The sequence below is a fragment of the Asterias rubens genome, chromosome 1 (assembly GCF_902459465.1).
Source record: "Asterias rubens chromosome 1, eAstRub1.3, whole genome shotgun sequence".
NCBI classification, from domain to species: Eukaryota; Metazoa; Echinodermata; class Asteroidea; order Forcipulatida; family Asteriidae; genus Asterias; species Asterias rubens.
This window is the reverse complement of record NC_047062.1, coordinates 26,520,656-26,544,332: the sequence shown is the minus strand read 5'-3', so window position 1 is coordinate 26,544,332 and position 23,677 is coordinate 26,520,656. Positions and strand designations below refer to the sequence as shown.

Here is a 23,677-nt window from a genome sequence, read left to right as displayed (position 1 = left end):
GTCTTTGACGAGTACCACACGTGTACCTTCCCTATAAACATGAATGAAAAGTCTATTTCCAAATATTCCCACACATTATGAATAGTATTGAGGGTGGGGTGTGTTGATGCCAGTTAAAAGAGTTTTCCCAAAAGAGTATAACAAATGTTTGCATAACCTTATAAACATAATAAGTGAGCTTTCAGAACAAAACATTCACATATTTTGTTGGTTTATCATTTAAACAAATTAAGTAATTTTTGAACAAAATCATGAAGCTGTTGTTATAGCCAGATCTAACTTCATCACAATACTTGTGAGCTCAATACACTTGTGAACTTCATAGCATGATGTAAACATTATAATAATGATAAGTGAACTTGACAACTGCTCTGCTTTGAGAGTATAGCTTGGATTGTTTTTGAGAGAAACTGAAATTTAAATAAAGTTATATACAATATCAAGATGGGTGACTCTATAGAATAGTGTGTTTTAAACTGTTAAAGTATCATATGTCAGCTTGTTTTTTTCTTCAGAAAAGATTTCCACAAAGGAGATGGGCTGTTAACTACTAAAAGACACTGGACACTATTGGTAATTGTCAAAGACCAGTCTTGGTGTGTCCTAAGCATACAATAACAAACATGTTAACATTTTAGCTCAATTGGTCGTCGAAGTTGCAAAATAATAATGAAAGAAAATACGCACTTGTCACACGAAGTTGTGTGCTTTCAGATGCTTGATTTCGAGACCTCAAATTCTAAATCTGATGTCATCGAAATCAAGTTCGTGGAAAACTACTTTTATACAATCAACAGCTCTCCATTACTCGTTACAAAGTAAGGTTTTATGCTAACAATTATTTTGAGTAATTACCAGTGCCCACTGCCTTTATCGTTGTTCTCTCTCTAACTTAACTCTCGTAAATGCTTAAGACATCTTTGCTTTCTTCAATCTTTTCTTTTAGTTTTTAATGTGTACATGTACAAAATGAATATTTTTGTTGTATTGTGAACGAACCATCTATAAAATAAATCAAATCTGAGTAACAACCAATAGTGGCCACTGCCTTTAAAGATTCAGATTGGGCGCTTTGGGATGAAAATGTGTGCACTGTGGGCTTTAAAAAGCCTCATGTTATGAAGAGAATATGGCAGGAAAGAAATTTTAAGTGTACATCACTGGATGGTGTTTTTGTCTGTCTTTGGTTACAAAGAACTGCTCGCTTTTTTAAAAACCATTTTTTCGTCCACAAAAAACACCGCATGTGACTTTACCGGCTGTATTTAACAAAATGTGAGTTTGCGCGTGCGCACTTGGTTCTTCACTCAACTATGGTGTCGTATGTCGTATGGATATAATACAGAAAAACAACTTTTTGAGACCTGATAAAAATTGTGTACACTTGTGCTCACCAAATCGAAAAACACAATTCAATACCAACCACCCTCGTGTGCTAATACCCAAATTGTGAACCTCCGCTAGTGACCGGAAAGTCACAAAAAATGTAAAAATATGCCATGATTTTTCCGTGAAACACCACAAACGGTAAATGAAAACGTGTATATTCACAATATTGTTGTCTCCAATGATTCAACTTTACACGCAGGCAAGAGCGCAGACTGGCGCGCAGACTGGAACGTGTGGTACCACCATTGCGGTACCACACGTTCTGTACAAAGAGATTTAATCCTACTCGTTAATCGGCCGTCCAGCTGGAGGTCTCCTATCTTTTTCCACTGGCCAGACAGGGGCATTGTCGGAGTATTCTTTTGTTACTCTGCGGTTTTGCGAATCGTTCGAGCTCCTTCTCTTCTTTCCTCCATGGTCCAACCATGGAGGAATCCTCCATGGTCCAATCATCATCAGAGACATAGGCCCTTTTGGAAACCACGGCTTCGGCTTTTATTTGGATTTTGGCTTGAGGCTCTGTTCTCTCGTCTGTACACCGACCGCAGATACGCAAAGCAAGTGCAATATTGTCAAAGTGACAATCGCGGGACCAAGCTAGCTGAGCCGAATCCAAAGCCAAATATTTTGTCCCCCGAGTGCATTGCCCCGCATACCGCTCAATCCAGTCATTTCGACTAAACAGCTACAGACTCTAGAGGGCGCTCGTATGCTGCAACATTTTTTATAGTGAAAACCTGAAACCTGTACCGCATCAGTTGTTATGGTAGCAATTTTAACCACCATTCTTCGAGATCGTCTTTGTTCAGATGTTCCGATAACTTCTTGTTTTTTTATAAGGGTGTAAGTACTATATTCCTTTCTAGAAGAATTTCGAATATTTGTCATCGTCTCTTTTCTTAACGAAATATTAGTTGCGACCTCAGGCTACGGCTACGCCGTCTCGTACGACCCCGTTATTAATTCAATATCAATATCTCATATCATGAACTAACTAAACGCAATAGACCGTTTCGGCGTTTTGCGAATCATCGAAGCATCACAACTGGTTTATGATGGTTAGAACTTAGGAGACCGACTTAGACTAGACTATAGAGGTGTAGGAATACTGGACACTTTGGCGCCTCGCAGACTCGGCACCTTGCAAACTCGGCACCTTCTTGCAAACTCGGCACCAAGCAATCCTCGAAGAGTCAAGTGGTCAAAAATAAAGTAACGTACGTGATTTTACACAATAAAAAAGTTATCGTAAATGCTGTTAATGACAAAATACTAGTTTATGGGAGTTTCAAGATGAGAGTTTCCAAACTTTCGAGAAAATTTGGGCCACCAGGAAAATTGACTGTCCACTCGCACTGTGTCAGTTGGAAAGTTTTTAAAATATTGTTAAGGCTACTACGGGTATAAAGTGTGTCCATGTCGCTTGTCGGTGAAAGTGCGGCACAATTTTTATGTTTTGGGCTTTGAAAAATGTTAATAAGGGTTTGTTTAGTTTGGTTGAGGGTTTTTAATGGGTTTTTGCTTTTTTAACAGAGCGTGATTTGCCGAAAGGCGCCATCCGAGATGGGGGCTAATTTCCTGATGGCTTTGTTACAGTTCTGTGCGTGATAGCTCTATGGCGTGCACCCACACAAGATCGTTTGGTGCACACTAAGAGCTTAGTGCACACTCCTTTCAGTGTTACTTATTTTGTTTCGTCCTGTGCTATCTCGTCGCTTCTTTTTTCGGGTAAATTTTCCGATAATTATATTCCAATAATATTTGTAATGTTATTACTAATAACTTTGTAACGAATCAAGCTTTGTATTGGACTATGGTGGGGCTGAACTTTTACATAATGAGGCCTACCTCGCAGTGTTAAAATCAAACTTTTTCAACTGGGTGCCGAGTTTGTATTTGTACATGTGCCAAGTTTGTAAGTGCCGAGTTTGCAAGGTGCTGAGTTTGTAGGTGCCGAGGTTACAAGGTGCTGAAGTGACTGGTACCCAGTTGTAGTGGTACAAATAGCAGTTGTCAGGAGTGGGTTACGTTATCGCAACTGTAGCAATCACAGGCAATTATACTCGGGTGGGATTCGAATCGACGACCTTTGCAATTATAATAAAGTGTCAGTACTGTCTACTATATCTAGACCACCGAGAATTCCAGATTGCCCGGTGGCTAAAGGCAGTTGGAATCCTGTGTTTTAGCAGCAGGTACTACAAACAATTTTTTAAATAGATCTGTTAAATTTTGCATCAGGGATAAAGAATATTCAATTTCGCTTTCACGGTGAAAACCAAATTGAATATTCTTTATCCCTGATGCAAAATTTCACCCATATACACCGATGTGTGTACTATAGGCACTGTATTATGTGTACTCGGGTGCAATTATCGCAGCAAGGAAGACTCTTCAGTACTTATGGAGCAATTATGATCACACAGGAATAATATTAATAGGCCTAAGGATAAGATCCATAATTGGAATACACAATCTAAGAAACATTTCATGCAGAAACGGTTTTACAGAGTAGATTTAAATGTTTTTGAAGGGAATTTAATTGTTTCTAAAAATCAAATGTTAAACATTTTCATTCAACAACTGTCGGTGCTTCCTACAAAGTAATTTTTTTTTGCAGGGGTCGAAATTGCCACTAGCTCGCTAGCCCGGAACTACCAGATTTACAGCTGGGCTACACATTTTTCCAGCTTGATATCCCGGCGGGCTAGTGGAAAAATACTGCAAAAACTGTGCTAATGGTATTGTAAAATGAAGCACTTTTGGTGACCAATTTGTGCTGTAACCCAAGACGTCATGTGTTTTTTGGCCTGCCAAAATGTCATGAGGACTACTAAACAATTCTGGGTTACTAGCCCTGCTGGCTACCATGAAGATACACTTAATTTTGACCCCTGTTATGGTCATAAATTTTTTGAGTAATTACTATGTTGAATGTGTTTATTAAACTCACTTGAACCAAGAAATTGCTGATGACCCACTCGTTTTGTTGAACGTGATTTGATGTATTTTGCCGATGGAGTAATCCTACTTGGGCTATATATTCGGGCAATGTTTCATTTTGATTTTTATCTTTGTTTGGCACTTCCTAGCACTTTGCAATCTCTTGAAAAAGTGCTCCATTGGATAAATGACAGCTCATTATTATTATTATTATTTTCTATTAAAAAGAAAACAGCTGTTTACGGAATACATTTACATTTCTTTGATATTGATTTACATTAATTAATGATGATAATACAATATATTTTTGTCAGAGGTTGAGGAAAAAGAGGCCGAGCATCTTTCACAATGGACCCAATGTACATGGCTTGCAGCTTGTTCCGCAGGAGGAAGTTTGATGACTGTGTTAATATATGCACACAACTCCTAGAGAAGAACCCTTATGATCAAGTAAGTGTGATTGTCCCTGGGCTCTAGACTGGGCCCCTGTCTTTATCCGCAAGGATAAAGACATCTGCTACTCAGATCCAGTGATTCAAGTGGATACAACGATATTATTGGTTAAACGTGCAGTGACATGAGCTTTCCACAGATGCCCAAACAGTAGACTCCATCACGTCCGCCATAGAATTCTACTGGGTATCTCTATGTGAAATGAATGTAGGTCTAAGGTGCATGTATGTGCTTGTACACGCCGGCTGGAGGCTGATCTCTGGCATTATTCACGAGCCTCGAGGTGTGACGTCAGATGTTCAGGCTAACGGCCCAATTTCATAGAGCTGCTAAGCACAAACATTTGCTTAGCATGAAATTTCTTCCTTGATAAAAACAGGATTACCAACCAAATTTCTTCTTGTTGCATATTGCTTGTTACTGGTATTCAGCTGTAGTTTGCTCATCCTGAAAATCCGTGGAATTTTCGGTTGGTAAACCTGTTTTATTGAGGCAGAAATTTCATGCTAAGCAAATTTTTGTGCTTAGCAGCTCTATGAAATGGGGCCCTGGGCTGGTGCTGAATGAAATCCTCACTAGAGTACTATAGAAGACCGGTCTTGGAACCTCAGTACTTATTTAGGCACTGGACACTATTGGTACATGTAATTACTGAAAATCATTTTTTAGCATACAAACTTAATTGGTAATGAGCAGTACAGAGCTGTCAATTGATAGTAAAAACATTTGAAAAAGTTTAGTTTAAGAGAAAGAGGTGATTTCCACTTGAAATTTCCACTCGAGATTTGGCTTCAGAGGCATGAAGCCTTTCTCAGTCATCTGAAAGCACACAACTCAATGCAACACGGGTATTTCTTCTTTCATTGTCTTCTTGCAAGTACGATGAACGATTGACCCAAAATATTCACAGGTTTGTTGTTTTATGCATTATTTGTGAAGATACTTGTCTTTGATGTATCACACCTTTAAACAATTTTGCAACGTTAAAACACTCACATTGTGCAGTGATGTACATGTATATACAGTTCTTTGCACTAAGAAATCATTTGATTTGTGTTGTTATTCTAGGCAGCATGGTCTCTTAAGACGAGGGCGCTAACTGAGCAGGTCTATGTGGATGAGATTGATGTTGATGAAGAAGGCATTGCTGAGATGCTGATGGATGATAATACCATCGCTCAAATATCACGTGAGAAAACAAATTATCCTTAAAGGGACACATCGCCTTGGATCGGGCTAGTTGGTCCATGAAATTGTTTGAAACCGTTTGTTATAAAATGCATATGGTGAGAGAAACATTGTAAAAGTAGATCCACACAAATATTCCTCGAAACTGCATGGTTTTCCTTATACGCCGTGAACTAACACGGCACGCCATTTTGTGGAGTCAAGTTTTTGATTCCATAAAAAGGCCATCAGTATTTAGTTAGCAAAGTAAAATGAAAACCATGCAATTTCGAGAACAATTTCAATGATCTACTTTTAAAACATCTTTCTCACCATGCATTTTATAGCAAATGGTTCAAAAGCTTTTCATGGATCAACTCGGCAACATGTTCCTTTAAATTCCCTAGACAGTTTAAGCGATCCTATTGGTAAGAAGGTGTTCACAAGATCATATTTACTTGGTCTTTATTGACTGATAAAGACAAGACAGGATCAGTTGCAGCCATCTTGCATTTAGCACATTAGCAATTTAAGTGTTAGTATACAATTATTAAACCTGTGACAGGTTCCATGCCATTTTGAACAACCGAGGGGCAAGTAAAATGCCATGGACCCTGTTTACATGTGCAACAATTGTTTTGTCATCATTTCATCACTTTATTTATGCCCTCTTCTCAAAGTTCTGTTATTACGACTGAGTATGCATAGATTAATAAGCAGACGAACAGTTGTTTAAATAAGAAACATTCTTCACTATTCCCTCGAACCCGCACTTTTTTCGTTCAAGGCGCTGGAAATCGACCAATGGTGGGAATGATCCAGGTAATGTACACCGGTAAACAAAAACGCCTGGCGCGCATCCTTAGCCATGGTACACACTTGGTTACCAGGTATGGCAATACACATTGTTGCAACGGGTGTGGCAACATTTTGTGGCAACTGGTACTCATATTTGCACAACCATGGAGCATTGTGCACAATGTCACCTCTTCTATTAACAATAAAGTGTACTTGGTTCTTGTTTGTGCATTACACAACACCTGGGAGTGTCTTAATTAAGTGTCGAGACTGGGACTCAAACCCACACTCTGCTATTCTGAAACACAACAGCTTGTGTTCGGTGCACTTGACCACTCGGCCATGACATGCAACATAAAAATAACATTGAAAAAATAATCGAATAAGGCATGATTTACAAATATTATAGTTTTGTTAGACATGTTCTGCTACCAAAGTGGCTTTTAACTTGCATTCAATGAATAAATAATTTTAAAAAGCGATTACATTTTCACACTAAATTTTTGAAGAGGATGGACTCAGGTTTTCTTGAAACAGGTTTTGCACATTCCTTAAACATGACCTTTTGCTTTTTCTGCGTACGTTTGTTTTGTCAATTTCCTGGATACACAATGATTTACCTCTGTATTCGTTGTTTTGTCATAGTTGCATTTTATTCAACTGGGCTTTTCGATACTTGTCTTTAATTCTTGTTGAAGAACTCTAATCCCATGTTTGGTACATATATACTTTTAGTTGAAACACCAATGTTTGAAAAATATTTTTAGCAATGTTTTTCAACCTTATCAATTATTTTTGTAATAGGGCCCGGGACATCCTTAAAGAAACCCGGTACAGGCCAGGGTGCCCCTAGTGCAGCTGTACGTCCAATGTCCCAGTCTGGGCGACCACTCAGCGGGTTTGTTCGTCCAGGCACCCAGTCTGGGCGACCAGGGACAATGGAGCAAGCCATCCGCACACCCAGGACAGCGCACACTGCCCGACCTGTTACAAGCGCTTCAGGCAGATTTGTGAGGCTGGGAACCGTAAGTTTAGATTTCATTTGAATTTGTCCAGCTTGTTTATAAAGTGACCCAATACGATAGGAAAAGACCAGCGATGGGGATCAAGTTCTTTTATCTAAGTCCCGGTTGGTATGTAGAAAGTCAATAGTGTTGTCTCTCTTAAATACACTTTTATGGCTATACTTTAATACTCAACAGAATTCAAAGATTGTATTATCAGTAAAATATTGTAAAAATGCAGTGATGTGGATTTATTAAAAGCGTATAAGACCGTCGGACTTGTATGGTCGTAACCTTACTGTCCCAATGCTACAATCATTAGCCTCAGGTATGTGGTCCAGTGTTATTTTCAATTCCTGAGTACATATTTTACAGTGTCATATCAATCAGTTTTTCTGTTCCAAAGTTTTTACTATATTTAAGCTATGTCCTCCCCCACACTACTGCACTTTGGAGCCACCTACGTACCACACTTGTTTTCCACCATTTTGCAATCTATAGTTAAACAGGATTGTAAACAAATACCTTCTCTCCCAGTAACTTATTAATCTTTCCATTGTAGCCCTCCCCCTGAGTGACCGTCTGTCATCTTGATTTGTGCAACAGACTGCTCCATTATCTTCCATTCTCAGAACTTCAACTTGTTTAAAACTCTGGCCCTTAAGGCCGGTTCATACTCGCTGCATATTCACTGCATACGCAGCGCGCGGACCCGTTTTTTAAAGTCCGCAGTGCAAAAAAGGAAGCGCAGTGCGTAATCGTTTTAGGCAAATGCGTATGAATTTTTCAAAATGAAGAATTAGGTCGTACACACTACTCGGATGCGTAGTCGGACGTATTGAAATATTTTAACATTAAGTCGGATGCGTAGACGCAATTTCAGTGAATAATGGCAATAACCTGATACGAAAAGATCAAAACTGTGCTTCTTTTTCCAAATATGTGTAACACAAGCTTGAAAGAATACCGAGATGTGAAAAGGACAGTCACTTCATGGAAGGAATTGGGAAATTTGCGATAAAGATTTGGACGGAAGGCATTTTATTTTATAAAAAATCCTTGCACCGGACGATTGTATGAACAGAAGTTGACGCGCTCGTTTCCGCGCGCGAACGCAAACTTAATGCGTATTTATTTTTTATTTGGATTAAGTATAAACGCTAAATCCAATTTCGAATTGACGGGTGCGTGCACGCAGTCGCAGCGAGTATGAACCGGCCTTTAGTCTCATCACTCCAACATATCACCCCAATTTCTTTATACTAAAAAATAATAAAAATATGAGAAACGGCTTAACATCACAAGGCTGTTGTTTGGCCACTTGAAGGTGAGGGCTACACTTGACTGATTTGGGCTACCGACCTACATCAAATGCCACCAGCGGTACGTAGCCACCAACTCCTGGGGCTGAAACAGGGTTGCTCCCTTCACAGTCCGAAAGGATGTTGGCATGGTTATCATCTACTAGGAGCCTGGTTTGTAGAGCACAATGCTCTACCTTCACAACAATACTCTGCTATAAGAAACTCCTTGATCCGTTTTAACAGTGTCATTCCCTATGTTTCATTTATGGCCATCTCTGTCTCTCAAATGCTTCACTAGCACTCTGGAATACCTACAACAGTGCTACAAAAACACATTTTCAATCTCATGCAGAAAAAACTCACCTGTTTAACTAGTAGGTTTTTACAGTATAGCATCTTTGGATCAATGTTTTATTTGCTGTTAATTGTCTGTTATTATTAGGTAAATTAAGTATAAAGGTGTAGTATTTATCCAAAAGGCCTTCTGGTGGGAAATTTAAATGTTTCCATGCCAGCTTCTAAGATGTGGCCACAATAATCATTCTATTTTTATTCTTTTGAAAATCCAGGCTTCAATGTTGTCGACACCTGATGGTCCCTTCATTAACTTAGCAAGGCTGAACTTCAGCAAGTATGCAGCTCGACCTAACCTAGCTAAGGTATTAGAATCAATCCAAAGTGTTTCTCATTTATTCTTCTTATTGTTGTTATATGATGCTAGTAAAGAAACCAAGGATGCCTCATACATGACCAATCATCACTGTAGCTTGCAAGGCTTGCAAGGGTGCTTGCTTTGTATTCCAGAAGCACTGGGGTTAACCCCTACTCTTCCATGATTGAGTGTTGTGGGTTCTTTGTACTCCAGAAGCACTGGGGTTAACCCCTACTCTTCCATGATTGAGTGTTGTGGGTTCTTTGTACTCCAGAAGCACTGGGGTTAACCCCTACTCTTCCATGATTGAGTGTTGTGGGTTCTTTGTACTCCAGAAGCACTGGGGTTAACCCCTACTCTTCCATGATTGAGTGTTGTGGGTTCTTTGTACTCCAGAAGCACTGGGGTTAACCCCTACTCTTTCATGATTGAGTGTTGTGGGTTCTTTGTACTCCAGAAGCACTGGGGTTAACCCCTACTCTTCCATGATTGAGTGTTGTGGGTTCTTTGTACTCCAGAAGCACTGGGGTTAACCCCTACTCTTCCATGATTGAGTGTTGTGGGTTCTTTGTACTCCAGAAGCACTGGGGTTAACCCCTACTCTTCCATGATTGAGTGTTGTGGGTTCTTTGTACTCCAGAAGCACTGGGGTTAACCCCTACTCTTCCATGATTGAGTGTTGTGGGTTCTTTTACGTGCCCTATCTTTGTACTCCAGAAGCACTGGGGTTAACCCCTACTCTTCCATGATTGAGTGTTGTGGGTTCTTTTACGTGCCCTATCATTCCCAGTACACAGGTCCCATGGCTTAATGTCCTATTCGAAGGACAAAGCAATTGTGGTAAAGTATCTTGTTTAAAGATAGAAGTGCCACGACCGGGACTCGAAGCCACACTCTGCTGATCAGAAGTATAAAATGGTGGTTTCACCATGGACCGCTGTGTGAACTAAGTTTCTCATTTACCCTAACGCCCGTTTCAGACATGCGCGCCAGTCAGGCCGAACCAAATAGATTAGGAACAACTCTACGTCTGAAAAAGTTAGGAGCAACTGGATGCGCTAGAAGTTGAAAGATCGACTGTTGCAGTCGTTTGGTGTTGTGTAAATTTTTGTTCCAGACAGACGAACTTAACATAACACCGATCGACTGCAACAGTCGATCTTTCGACTTCTAGCGTGTCCAGTTGCTCCTAGCTGTTTCAGACGTCAAACTTTTCATGTACTTAATTCAGAGTATGGTACGGCGCAACGCTGGAGTGCCTGTCTGAAATAGGTGTATTGTTCCTAGTACCTTCCTTGATATGACATTGTCTGTTTGTAATGCAGCCCCTGTTTGAGTACATTTTCCACCATGAGAATGACGTACGCAATGCTCTGGAACTAGCTGCTCTAGCCACGGAGGCATCTGGCTTCAAGGACTGGTGGTGGAAAGTCCAGCTGGGAAAATGTTATTACAGGTCAGAGCTTGGAACATTGTCAAATGTCGGTCAAAGTAGGGATTACATGTATGTAGTCTAGGAGCAAGAAAGTGCTTTCACCTTATGCTCAATTTAAAATAGATGTTTTATCAATTAAAATAGATTATCATTTCAATTAATAAAATCAACACTTCACTTTCAATCATATACATGGAAGGTTGCCAGTAAACTGGACCCAATTTCATGGCTCTGCTTACCACAGAATTCTGCGCTTACGGAACCCTTGCAGCACACAATTCTATGATACGTAAGCGCAGAATTCTGCGGTAAGCAGAGCCATGAAATTGGGCCCTGCTCTTACCGTTCAAAATGATAGTACAAATAGAAAACAGTTACAAAACCAAACGTCTTTAGAAGTTGTCAGTTTGTAGGAGAAATGTTCAAGACAGAGTTCAGGAGTGATAGTTATCAAAAACCATTAGTTTCAGTCTGAAAGCTTCCTGATTTTTGCTGTGAAATAGTGTCTTAAAGGCATTGGACACTATTGGTAATTACTCAAAATAATTATTAGCATAAAACCTTACTTGGCAATGAGTAATAGGAAGCTGTTGATAGTTGATAACATTGTGAGAAGCGGCTCCCTCTGGAGTAACGTAGTTTTCGAGAAAGAAGTAATTTTCCACAAATTTGATTTTGAGACCTCCAGTTTAGAATTTGAGGTCTCAAAATCAAGCATCTGAGAGCACACAACTTCGTGTGACAAGGGTTTTTATTTTATTTCATAGTTATCTCGCAACTCCGACGACCAATCGAGCTCAAATTTTTACAGGTTTGTTATTTTATGCATATGTTGAGATACACCAAGTTAGAAGACTGGTGTGTCCAATGTCTTTAACTCTTTCATGCGCTGACTGGTTTAAATCCCTTCAGAAAAGTAGTTGTTATATGAAACATGGGGGGTCTATTGTGACCTTTTTTATGCGGGTCGCCATTTAAAAAAACTTTAAAAAACGAATAAACAATTAAAGTGTCCATACGATTAATTGTTCACAATATTGGTAGACGACATAAATGTTCACAGATTTACACATAACTTTACAAGGCTGTACATGTGAACTGTTTCTTTTTGAACAAGCAAAATTAACAAAACTATCTCATAATTAATCTTGACGTAAATTTATTAGGAATTCTAAAGTACTTGACACAAAGATATTGACCAATTGAAAGATATTGAAAGATATTATAACATGGAGTACTTTAGTCAATTGAAAAACACAAAACCACCAGACTTGTCTGACCTGTGTTTACCTGATGCTAAAATCACCATCCTCGGGCCTGCTTATTTGCAGCCCTGATGGTGAATGCATTTACATAGTACATAGACTTGTGCACCATACACAAAACATTCAGTTAAAACGGCTTGGGGCAAGTTAGAGTGGTTAAAGGAACACGTTGCCTTGGATCGGTCGAGTTGGTCTTTGAAAAGCGTTTGTAACCGTTTGTTATAAAATGCATATGGTTAAAAAGATGTTTAAAAAGTAGAATACAATGATCCACACACATTTGCCTTGAAATTGCGTGGTTTGAAAACCATGCAATTTCAAGTGATACTTGTATGGATCATTATATTCTACTTTTCAAATATCTTTCTAATCATATGCTTTCTATAACAAACGGTTACATACGCTTTTCAAAGACCAACTCGACCGATCCAAGGCAACGTGTTCCTTTAACCATGGTAAACTAAAGGTTGAGTATTTTTACTTGAACCCAGGCTCTTTGACCATTGGTAGACTACTGTGGATAACCATTTGGAACCAGCCTGGGGACCATGGTTCCTTCTGTGGTCCTGTAGCCTGTTCCATGCTAACCTGTGTAAAACACGGAAGGGAACCAGTGACATGATTCAAAAACTCAAAGATTCTTCCAGATCTTCGTTCAAATGAGTTTTTCACTGCGCATGTTCGTTACTGGTCAGTGAACACGGATTGACTAGATGTGAGCACTTGAACTCGCTCCATGAATGGTTGGTCACCTTCCTGGAAAATGTCACTCATAGTAAGAGAGTAATAGACTTGTTTTCTTGCTGACAGGCTTGGGTTATACCGTGATGCAGAGCGCCAGTTTAAATCAGCATTGAAGCAGCAAGACATGGTTGATACTTACCTGTATCTGTGTAAGGTGTATGTCAGACTAGATCAGCCCCTAGCTGCTATTGACATTTATAAACAAGGACTGGAGAAGTTTCCAGGAGAGACCACACTACTCACTGGTATAGCCAGGATCTATGAGGTATGTATGTGATTCTAAAATAGCAGAACCAGAAAACTCATAATTACAATATTAATTATCAGTTTTTATATAGCGCTTTACTCACCCAAAGGGCGTCTCAAAGTGCTTCCAACATTATTACTCCTGGTCACTGGGTCATTTCATTCATTAAACCATCTCAGCTCCCTGGGGAGTATACAGCCTGTGCAACAAATATGCGCTAGTAAGCTAAAATCAATCACAACAACCATCTCTGCTGTCAGAGGTACCCATTTACCCCCTGGTTGGAGAGAAGCAATTATAGTTAAGTGTCTCTCTCATGGACACAGATGTCATGATCAGGACTCGAACCCACACTCTGCTGAACAGATGCACCAGAGCTTGTGTTCTGTGCTCTTATCCGCTCGACCATGACAACCCAATAGGCTGGCAACCCAATGTAAATTTCAGCCACTCAGTCGTGATTGATAATCCACTCGAAAGCAAATTGTAAAAGAAAACAGGCTTATGCTAACAGGAGTCAATTACTTATTGAAGTAGTTTCTTTTTAACTGTAGTTATTGGATTGAACTTAGAGTAAAGCCCCGTACATACGTCCTGCGAAAGCGATACAGGTTTTTATGTCCCAAATTCGCAACGAATAATTCGCAAAACATTCACTGCGGAAAACATCCATGTGACTTCAAAATTTGCATCACATTGGCATTCGAAGAAAGTATGAACCATGCTTAAGAGTTAAGGGAAATCCTTTGTTTACTCGGTATTCTCCTCTATTTATGTGATCATTCCCCAAAATGCATGGAATCATTCCCCTGTAGTTTCAAATTGCTGTGTATTGCTGAAACCACTTGGCTCTTGTGTTTGTTGTACTTTTAACTTTGTAATATTTGAATGCAAGTTCATTTTTTTACTTTGTACATTGAAGCGATAATGGCCTCTGGGCCACCCGTTTCAATATAATGTGACAACGTTAATAAATATACCATCATTATTTATGTTTATTGGATTAATCTCCCTCGTCTTTACCAACCACCAGGGATTGAACGATATGACCAATGCAGTGAAGTTCTACAAGCAGGTCTTACATAATGACAACACCCATGTAGAAGCCATAGCCTGTATAGCTAACTATCACTTCTACACTGACCAACCAGAGATTGCTCTTCGCTACTACAGGTAAAGACCCTATAATTGTTTCAGTTTCCTGATGGTGACTAGAGCAAGCTTGTGGAAATGTTTAGACCAATTCAGAACTCACTTCGCAGTAGTGAAGTTAATAACAAAGAGTTCCCTAAATCAACTTCGCGAAAAAAAAAGTCCTGGTTGATTTCCAACCTTCCACCAAGTTAGTAGTCAATAAGCAAGACAGTTCTTTTCAGAACTGAGAAGTGTTCAGAATTCCAAAAATCCACTCCATGGTAGAAGAGGAGTTTCCCGAATTCTGAAAAATCTACCGTGCAAGTAGATACACATGGTGCAAACCAAATATACATTGTTTCATTATACATCTGAAAGAGAATAAATTTCGAAGTTAGGCAAGAATTAGCATATTGAGTTTTTACTGTACAAGCTGCTGTGATTTGGGAACATTCTGTTCTTACAGATTTGTGTATATTGTAAATGTTTATGCAGACATTCTTGCTCAGTGGAATGGATTGTGTGAGTGTAAGCTTCACACAACCAATGGTTAATATGCAGCACACAGAGTCCACAGACATGACAGTACCATTAAGTTTCATTACTCCTTGGTTTTGTTCTTGTATGATACAACAACAAAAACCATACCCCAACTACAGCATAATACTCACCACTGATTTTGTTGGGTGACAACAAAGCGAAATTGTCTGTTTACCTTTTTCGTCATCTTGAAAATGTATTGCTATTTTGAGAGCACCTGTAAACATCTTAGAAATACCTTCTCAGATGTTGTTCACCCAATTTTTTTTTAGAAGCTTTGGCAAACTCACCCCTGGTCAAATTTGTCAGGTGAGATTTGATGCTTTGTATTGTGTGAAACAGATGTGGAAACCATGTTTTTGAAATCAAGTTATAATTTCTTCTTGAAAGAAAATTATGTTCTGAGAAGAACAAGGTGATGTAAGTCTTGATGTTTTAAAATATGTGCTAAGCTTGTGTTTGTGGGAGCAGGGCCCAATTTCTTAGCTCTGATTACTGTAAGCAAAGAGCAGGGAATTTCGTGCTCCACCAAGTGTATTTCACAGGTTTGCGGGGAATGTGTTCGTGGGTACTTAGCATTCTATGCTTACACAGCAAGCGCAGAAATTTGGCGCTTGCACATAAGTGGAGAATGGTGATGGAATGGCAGATTTTGGCGGTAAGCAGAGCCATGAAATTGGCCCCCTGTGTAGAGGCTTTTAAGCCTCCAAAAAGTACTTCTGGATTGATCCATGTAAGTTGGCGAGCTACTAATCTTGCTGTTTTGTTAATTCTTGCATTATTGTCCTTTCGATCCTAGGCGTCTTCTTCAGATGGGAGTGTACAATGCAGAGTTGTTTAATAACCTAGGTCTGTGTTGCTTCTACGCCCAGCAGTACGACATGACTCTTAGTACATTTGAGCGTGCTCTGTCACTCTCTGACAACGACCAACTAACAGCTGACATTTGGTACAATATTGGAGAAACAGCAGTGGTATGTAACATGGTTAAATCTAACCCATCAATCAGGAATGTAGCCTTGATCAAGGCAGTCGCATTATTCGCTCTGAAAAGACGCCGCTGTAAACCCACCCGTTTACCCTGTGCGTGGTGTGTGCGATCACACCGCATGGCCCACTCGTATACACACTGTCACATCGTACGAATACTGAGCACACAAGTCATCCGCACTCGCACCACTAACCGCATGCGGAGGCCGTGAGGCCGACAGCCTTGTCGGGTCTATAACTTCCGGGTTTAATGTGTTGTATTGAAAAATTTCCACAAGTGGAAAAAAATGGGGGGGGGGGTCTCGGATATGCTAGTATGCAGCCATGAATATGTATATCTTTCGTCAGACCTATCAGACAACACAGGATGTGAGGCAAATGAATTATTCATTTTGACGTCCAATCACGCACGCCTTTCACGCTCACTGAGCGTCCGTGGTGGTGGTGTGTGATGTAGACATGTCTCTCGCGGGCATTATGCTAATGAGCTGACCGTGGGAACTCTTCACTTATTATAGTAATGAGGTCAGTGGCTTCAACACAGACCCTACAAGGCTGTCGGCCTGACGGCCTCCGCATGCGGATAGTGTACGGGGGCATCGTGTCGTGCGATGTTATGCACAGTGAATACGGGTGGGTTTTTATACAGCGGCGGTCTTTTTTCGGAGTGAATAATTCGACTGCCTTGAGCAAGGCTATAAGGAATGCAACTTTTTCTCTTAGAAACATTGCCATAGAAAACTGAAAAACATTGGCAAAAGTTAAGTGTGATCAGACATTTCCTCTTTTTTTTGCAATTAGAAAAGAGCATGTCTGATGAATGCTGCCTCAAATAGGAATGGAAATTTCCCTGTTTATGCTTATTAAACAGCCAAATGCCTGACCAATCAATATAACCCAGTAGGGTTTTGATATGATAAAAGGCGCTGAATGCATCTACACAGTTAGTCAAATGAACCCTTCTATCATTCAATAAAAAAATATCATCCGTTGTGGTTTTGATTGAGATATATTATACCAGCCTGCAATTTATGTGGTGATCTACACAGCACATACTCGACCCTCTTACTGTCTGACCATTCATCATACCCCACAATGTTTCCAATTGAAGGATGATGAATTCATCTACACAGTACATAGTCAAGTCAACCCTCCTACCAATCAATGTCATCCATTTTGGTTTGACTGAATTATATTATACCAGCCTGCAATAATGTGGTGAATGTATCTACACAACACACGGTCAACCCTCCTACTGTCTGACCATGGAGCTATAATAGGTCTGACCATTCAATATCATCCACTATGGTTTTAAATTATGGATAAACTATGGCAGCCTGTAAAAAGATAATGAGGTGAATGCATAATGTACAGTACACAGAGTCAGCCATCTTATCTGTCTGACCATTCAATATCTTACACTGTGCCTGCCTGCAATAATACTTAAGCTAATGCATACTTTAGCTGTACAAGTAAAAAGAAAAAATGAGGCATATTTCCCGTTCTCTTAAAATATTTTCTTGAAATTTAAGTCATGCTGCTTCTCTTTTTGTTTTTTAGAATATTGGCGATACCAACTTGGCCCTACAGTGTTTCCGTCTAACGTTAGCCTCTAATAATGACCATCCTGAGGCATATAACAACCTTGGAGTATTGGAGATGAGAAAGGGCCATTTAGATCAGGTAAGGCCACTTGGCTAAGGCTGTGGCTATTGGCTGTGGTGATTAAGCCACAGCTGTAGCCACAGGTATTCCAGATATTAATATAATATAATATCAAAGTCTTATATACAGTAATACTATGTATAGATTTGGCTACACTCCTAAAGTGTCCATATCTCAAAAAGGCTAATGGTTGTACACAAAGCTACAAATGTCTCTACACAATACATTTTTACAAGGGTATCGCACAAAATTGACCCTATATAGCGCATATATGTACCAACAAGGTACTCAAGGCGCTTAGTATATATATATTTTCCCAGAAAGATAGGTATTAAAGTTATGAATTCTGAAACCAAATTATGTAGCACCTTGTAAGGGTTTACAAGGTGCTACGGCGCATTCAGCAGCCACAGCCAGGAGCACTGGGGCGAACGCCTTCTGTTAGCGATAAGTGTTACTGGGATCTTTTTCTGTGCATTACAAAACGCACAGGACCAGCGGATTTACGTCCCATCCGAAGCAATAATGGTTAAAGATTCTTGTTGAAGGACACAGATGTCACGACTCTCGAACCCACACACTGCTGTTCAGAAACACCAGAGCTTGAGTCCGGTGATACACGCCACAAATATTCACCAGATACTCGTTAATGAACCCAGTTACTTTAACGCTAAGAGAAGTGGTTTGCCCCGGTGTGTCTGGCAGTGGCTGTTTAATGCACCTCAACACCTTGTAAACCCTTATAAGATGCAACATAAATATGGTCTCATGATTAAAAACATTCAAAACCTGTCTTAGAAAGTTTCTGTCTGTTTAAAGACACTGGACACTATCGGTAACTGTCAAAGACCATTCTTCTCACTTGGTGTATCTCAACATGCAGTGTCAACATGTGCATAAAATAACACACCTACTCTTTTCGATAAGTGCACTGGGTTCTTTTATGTGTGTTACACAACACACAGAACCAACGGCTTTGTGCATGTCCCATCCGAAGGACAAAGCAATCATGGTTAAGTGTCTTCCTTAAGGAGACACAAGTGACAGGACCGGGACTTGAACCCTGCTGATCAGAAACACAAGAGCTTAAGTCCGGTGCTCTAAACTGCTAGTCAGATTGTCAGATTTTCCAGCAATTGCATCAGGGTTGAAGAATGTTATTAAATTTTACCCTACATCATTTTGTGTAATCAGATTGTTGTTGTACCCACTGTTAGCTACAAGATTCCAACTGGCTTTATCACCGGCTTACTCATTGGTCTAGTGGTTAGACATCTGCTCCATATTGGCAGGGTGGTTACAGGCCTAGAATTTCATCTTTGAAAGGGCAAGGCCATTTTCATTTTTCAAGGGGACTTTCACTGGAAATTCTTAAAGTCAATTGGAAACTTTTGAAGGGGCACCAAGGCCAAGACCAGGGGCAATGGAGGCCACGACCTCCGTGGCCTGGGTATCATTCCAGGCATGTGGTTCGTTCCAATCCCACTGGAGTAGTAAGCCTGTGGATTTTTTCCACTGGACCCTGGAAAGCACAAAGTATACAGTGCCTATCACACATCGATTTAAGGTAAGAAACCCTGAATTTGAATACTTTTGTGAAGCTGACCATTCCTTTGTTCTTTATCTTTAGGCCAGAGCATTTTTCCAGGCAGCCCAGTCCTTGGCACCTCATATGTTTGAACCTCACTACAATTTTGCTACCCTCTCTGATCAGGTTAGTAGTTTTTTACTGAAAAACTCAATGTTTTTAGTATATTTTGTCAGTTATAACACAAACTTTCAATTCATAAATTGGCTGCTGACTGGCACCAATAAGCACAATTAGGGAGACCACTGACATTAGATCTAGATAGCTAATAGCCAAATAATTTATACATGGTGAAGATCACCCCTTATTGGTTCAACTACTTTACTGACTTTTTTTTGCAGTTTCTGTGTGTAGTCGGGCCACTTAAAAAAACCAGTTAACACTGGTTTTAATAGAACAAACAAAAATATTTCTAATTACTTACCTTAAAAGTTTACTAGAAATCTAAGTTTCACTGGGTGTACTTTAGTTTATCCAGTGTTTTAAAAATGGTTGTTTAACTGTTCTGGGTACAAATGGGAAACTTCAACTTTGATTGAACAAAGGAATATGAGTCTTCAGGTTGTTCATATTATATTTTCTGGTTATCACTGGGCACTCTAAACGTTCCCAACTGTTTTTAATATGCTTGTTTTTTTTTTTTTGGGGTACAGGTGGGCGACTTACAAAGTAGCTACAATGCAGCTAAAAAGGCTATGGATGCCTACCCGGATCATTGTGACTCCAAAGAACTACTAGATCAGCTTAAGAAACACTTCTCAATCCTCTAGTATAAGCCTAATCCGTCAGTATCAACCAATGAAGTCAAGAGGGTTGGGTAGTCAAGTCTGTAAAATATCAGTGTAAAAAACTGTGAAATAATAGGTTTTAATAGTATTGTTATATTGTTGTTGTTTTTTTACATCCCAACATAACTGGTGAGTTTGTTCAATTAAAGGGTTTGTGTACTTTTTGAGTCCACAGGTTTACATTAAACTTACAAGGTTTAAAGATAATGGTAGAAAACTTCCCTTAAAATATTACTTGCTGAGGTGCTGTAGTTTTTGAGAAAATTATTTTAGCATGTACAATGGATGTAGGCGACTCTCCTGAAACATTGCTTCTTGATTTTCACTTTTTTTTTCCTGTAAAAACTTGACGACTAATTAGGCTGAAACTTCTACAGTTATAATATATTATATACATCTTCATTCACAAAGAGTAGAGATTGTTATCATGGCCAAAAACAAGATCTAAAAAAGGTACACAAACTCTTTAAGTGAGGAGCAACAGTGAACTAATAGTAAATGACAGTTACTAGTTTTTGCTTCAGGATATAGAAACCAACTGAACCAGGAACTGGTTGTTCGCTTGGCACAAATAAAGTTCAAAAAATGAAACAGGAACTGGTATTGTTTTCAGGAAGTTAGTCAAAATTAATAATGATTTTAAAGGCAGTGGACACTATTGGTGACTACTCAAAATAATTATTCGCATGAAATCTTACTTGGTAACGATCAATGAAGAGCTATTGATAGTATAAAACATTGTGAGAAACGGCTCCCTTTGAAGTTACGTAGTTTTTTTTTAGAAAGAGGTAATTTCTCACTTTAATAATAAAAGGCTTCAACTGTAGCCTTTTGTTATGCCTCTTTAAGCACACAGAGTTGTGCAACAAGGGTGTTTTTTTTATATTCATTTTTCTCTTGCAACTTCGGCGACCAATGGAGCCAAAATTTTCACAGGTTTATTGTTTTACATGCATATGTTGTGATACACTGAGTGAGAATACTGGTTTTTGACAATTACCAAAGGTGTCCAGTGCCTTTTACATTATTGTCATTGCTTAATTAAAGACACTAGACACTATTGGTAATTGTCAAAGACCAGTCTTCTCACTTGGTGTATCTAAACATATGCATAAATTAACAGACCTGTGAAATTTTGAGCTCAATTGGTCGTCGAAGTTGCGTGATATGAATGAAATAAAAAACACCCTTGTCACATGAAGTTGTGTGCGTTTAGATGGTTGATTTCGAGACCTCAAGTTCTAAACTTGTGGTCTCGAAATCAAGTTCGTGGAAAATTACTTTTTTTCTGGAAAACTACGTTAATTCAGAGGGAGCCGATTCTCACAATGTTTTATACTATCAACCTCTCCCCATTACTTGTTACCAAGTGAGGTTTTATGCTGACAATTATTTTGAGTAATTACCAATAGTGTTCACTGTTACTTTTTTGACTTTCACCCCCAAATTTAGAATCATTGTTGATTTTTGTAAGCATAAACAGAAGAAGTTAATTTATATTGCTGTATGTATGGTATACACAGGTGTTGTATTGAACTTCAATATATTACCTTTATGATTAGTTTTCTTGAATACTATAGAATTTGAACAATTGCACTTAAAGACATTGGACACTATTGGTAATTATCAAAGACTAGTCTTCACAGTTGGTGTATCTCAACATATGCATAAAATAACAAAGCTGTGAAAATTTGAGCTCAATCGGTCATCAAGCTTGCGAGATAATAATGAAAGAAAAAAAACACCCTTGTCACACGAAGTTGTGTCCGTTTAAATGGTTGATTTCGAGACCTCAAGTTCTAAATCTGAGGTCTCGAAATCAAATACGTTGAAAATTACTTCTTTCTCAAAAACTATGGCACTTCAGAGGGAGCCATTTCTCACAATGTTTTATACCATCAACCTCTCCCCATTACTCGTAATCAAGAAAGGTTTTATGATAATAATTATTTTGAGTAACTACCAATAGTGTCCACTGCCTTTAAATGCACTGGACACTATTGGTAAATACTTTTAATTTTTTTTTAGCATTGGACAGCTGTTGATAGAAAACATAGTTTTTGAGAAAGAGGTAATTTCTCACTCCAAGTAGCCTTTTATTATGGATCTGAAAGCACAAATAATTGTTCCATGAGTGTCTTTTCTTTCATTATTTTCTTGCAACTTCAAACAGATTTGTTATTAATATGCATAATGTTGAGGTATACCAAGTGAGATTACTGGTCTTTGACTATACCAAAGGTGTCTAGTGCATTTATATTAGGCCTTGTTGCACAGTACTCTTCCAAATACTAACAATATGTTGGCAACTTGTTATTTATATGGAAAGTAACAATCTCAATATCTACATGTACCTTTTTTTGACAAGCCCGAGTTGAACTTAAATATGAAAGTTTTGGTCACTAGAGGGCAGCAGACATACCAGGTAGATTTCTATTGTTACCATTATTTCTGTTGAGAATATAGAATTAGCTGTTGCAAAAAACTTTACAACAAAAATGACCTAATGGCATAAATGCAAACAATGGTTAATGGCCTTACATTTCGACCCTAGCAGAGTCTTTCTCGAAGGCTAAAAGAGAAAGAGAATGGCTTTGCCAGGGTCGGAACGTCAAGTAATTAACTACTAGGGGGCTTTATGTATGTTGTTAGCAATTATAATTATTCCAAAGTGTACATGTAAAGGGCCCTTCCCATGAAATATGTTAATTACATTCATGCATGCTCACATACCCTATTGGTTTGCAAACGCCATACGCCTAACCTCACTACCATGGGCAGCGAGCCGTATTACCCGCTAGATCTGCGTACGTCTCTAACCCCTGGGAGGGAAACTCCGATCCGCGTCTTTGATTGGCTATCATATACGCGCAAAATTTGAAATGCCGTGCGTTTCCAAAAAGCTCTATACGCCAAAACGCGTGCGTATAAAGATGTACGTATTAACTTTTTTTGTCATGCAACACTGAACGCCAAGGCAAGTTTATGACTTTTATTACACACAGCGCATTAAGCGTGTGCGGGACTAACGCAAAACACAGAATGGATCAACCACAGGACTAATTGTAATATCCCTTATATTTGGATATTTTTGAGTTACACTTCTAGGGGTTATGATCGAGCAAGGCATGCTGGGAAAAAATGGCGCGGCGAGATCGATCACCCCTGGGAACGAGGTTGCCATACGCCTCTCTTAATATATGCATGAGGTACGTCACAATGCTAATCAAAACGAGGCGATGGGCACAGCCACTGCAAGTGATCACGTGCACCCATAGCCTCATTTTAGGTACGAATTATGACGTCGTGCATAAATATTAAGAGAGGAGTATAGAGTTGCACAATCAAGTCTGCTTCACGCAGCCATTAGCCGTTTACAAAACAGTGCGATGTTCCCTCATTTTGCCAACCAAAATGTCAGTGCGCATGCACTATGTGCAATTTAAATATTTCATGGTTCAAGGGTCTATTGTTTGTGATCAGTGATAAACAAACCTTTGTGCAGACACAAGGTAATTAAACACTCAAACTTTACCAGTTCACGTGACCATACAGACTTGAACTTTATCAT

At 39.2% G+C, this 23,677-nt stretch overlaps 1 protein-coding gene across 1 annotated transcript; it reads left to right on the top strand.

Annotated features, from left to right (window-relative positions):
• Positions 1-1,972: 1,972 nt before the first annotated feature.
• Positions 1,973-20,313, top strand: LOC117292593 (tetratricopeptide repeat protein 8-like). Its single transcript, XM_033774705.1, has 12 exons — positions 1,973-2,232; positions 4,647-4,782; positions 5,854-5,974; positions 7,555-7,775; positions 9,628-9,717; positions 11,036-11,166; positions 13,221-13,419; positions 14,435-14,574; positions 15,875-16,049; positions 17,626-17,748; positions 19,361-19,444; positions 19,972-20,313. The coding sequence occupies exons 2-12, from the start codon at positions 4,681-4,683 to the stop codon at positions 20,086-20,088; spliced, it is 1,503 nt and encodes a 500-aa protein (XP_033630596.1). The 5' UTR covers positions 1,973-2,232; positions 4,647-4,680; the 3' UTR covers positions 20,089-20,313.
• Positions 20,314-23,677: the final 3,364 nt, after the last annotated feature.

Excerpts from the sequence above, each read along its gene's own strand:
- LOC117292593 (XM_033774705.1), top strand. The coding sequence starts at position 4,681 with ATGGACCCAATGTACATGGCTTGCAGCTTGTTCCGCAGGAGGAAGTTT. Across the intron at positions 5,975-7,554 it reads TACCATCGCTCAAATATCAC|GGCCCGGGACATCCTTAAAG; the intron begins GTGAGAAAACAA and ends TTTTTGTAATAG. Across the intron at positions 16,050-17,625 it reads ATATTGGAGAAACAGCAGTG|AATATTGGCGATACCAACTT; the intron begins GTATGTAACATG and ends TTTGTTTTTTAG.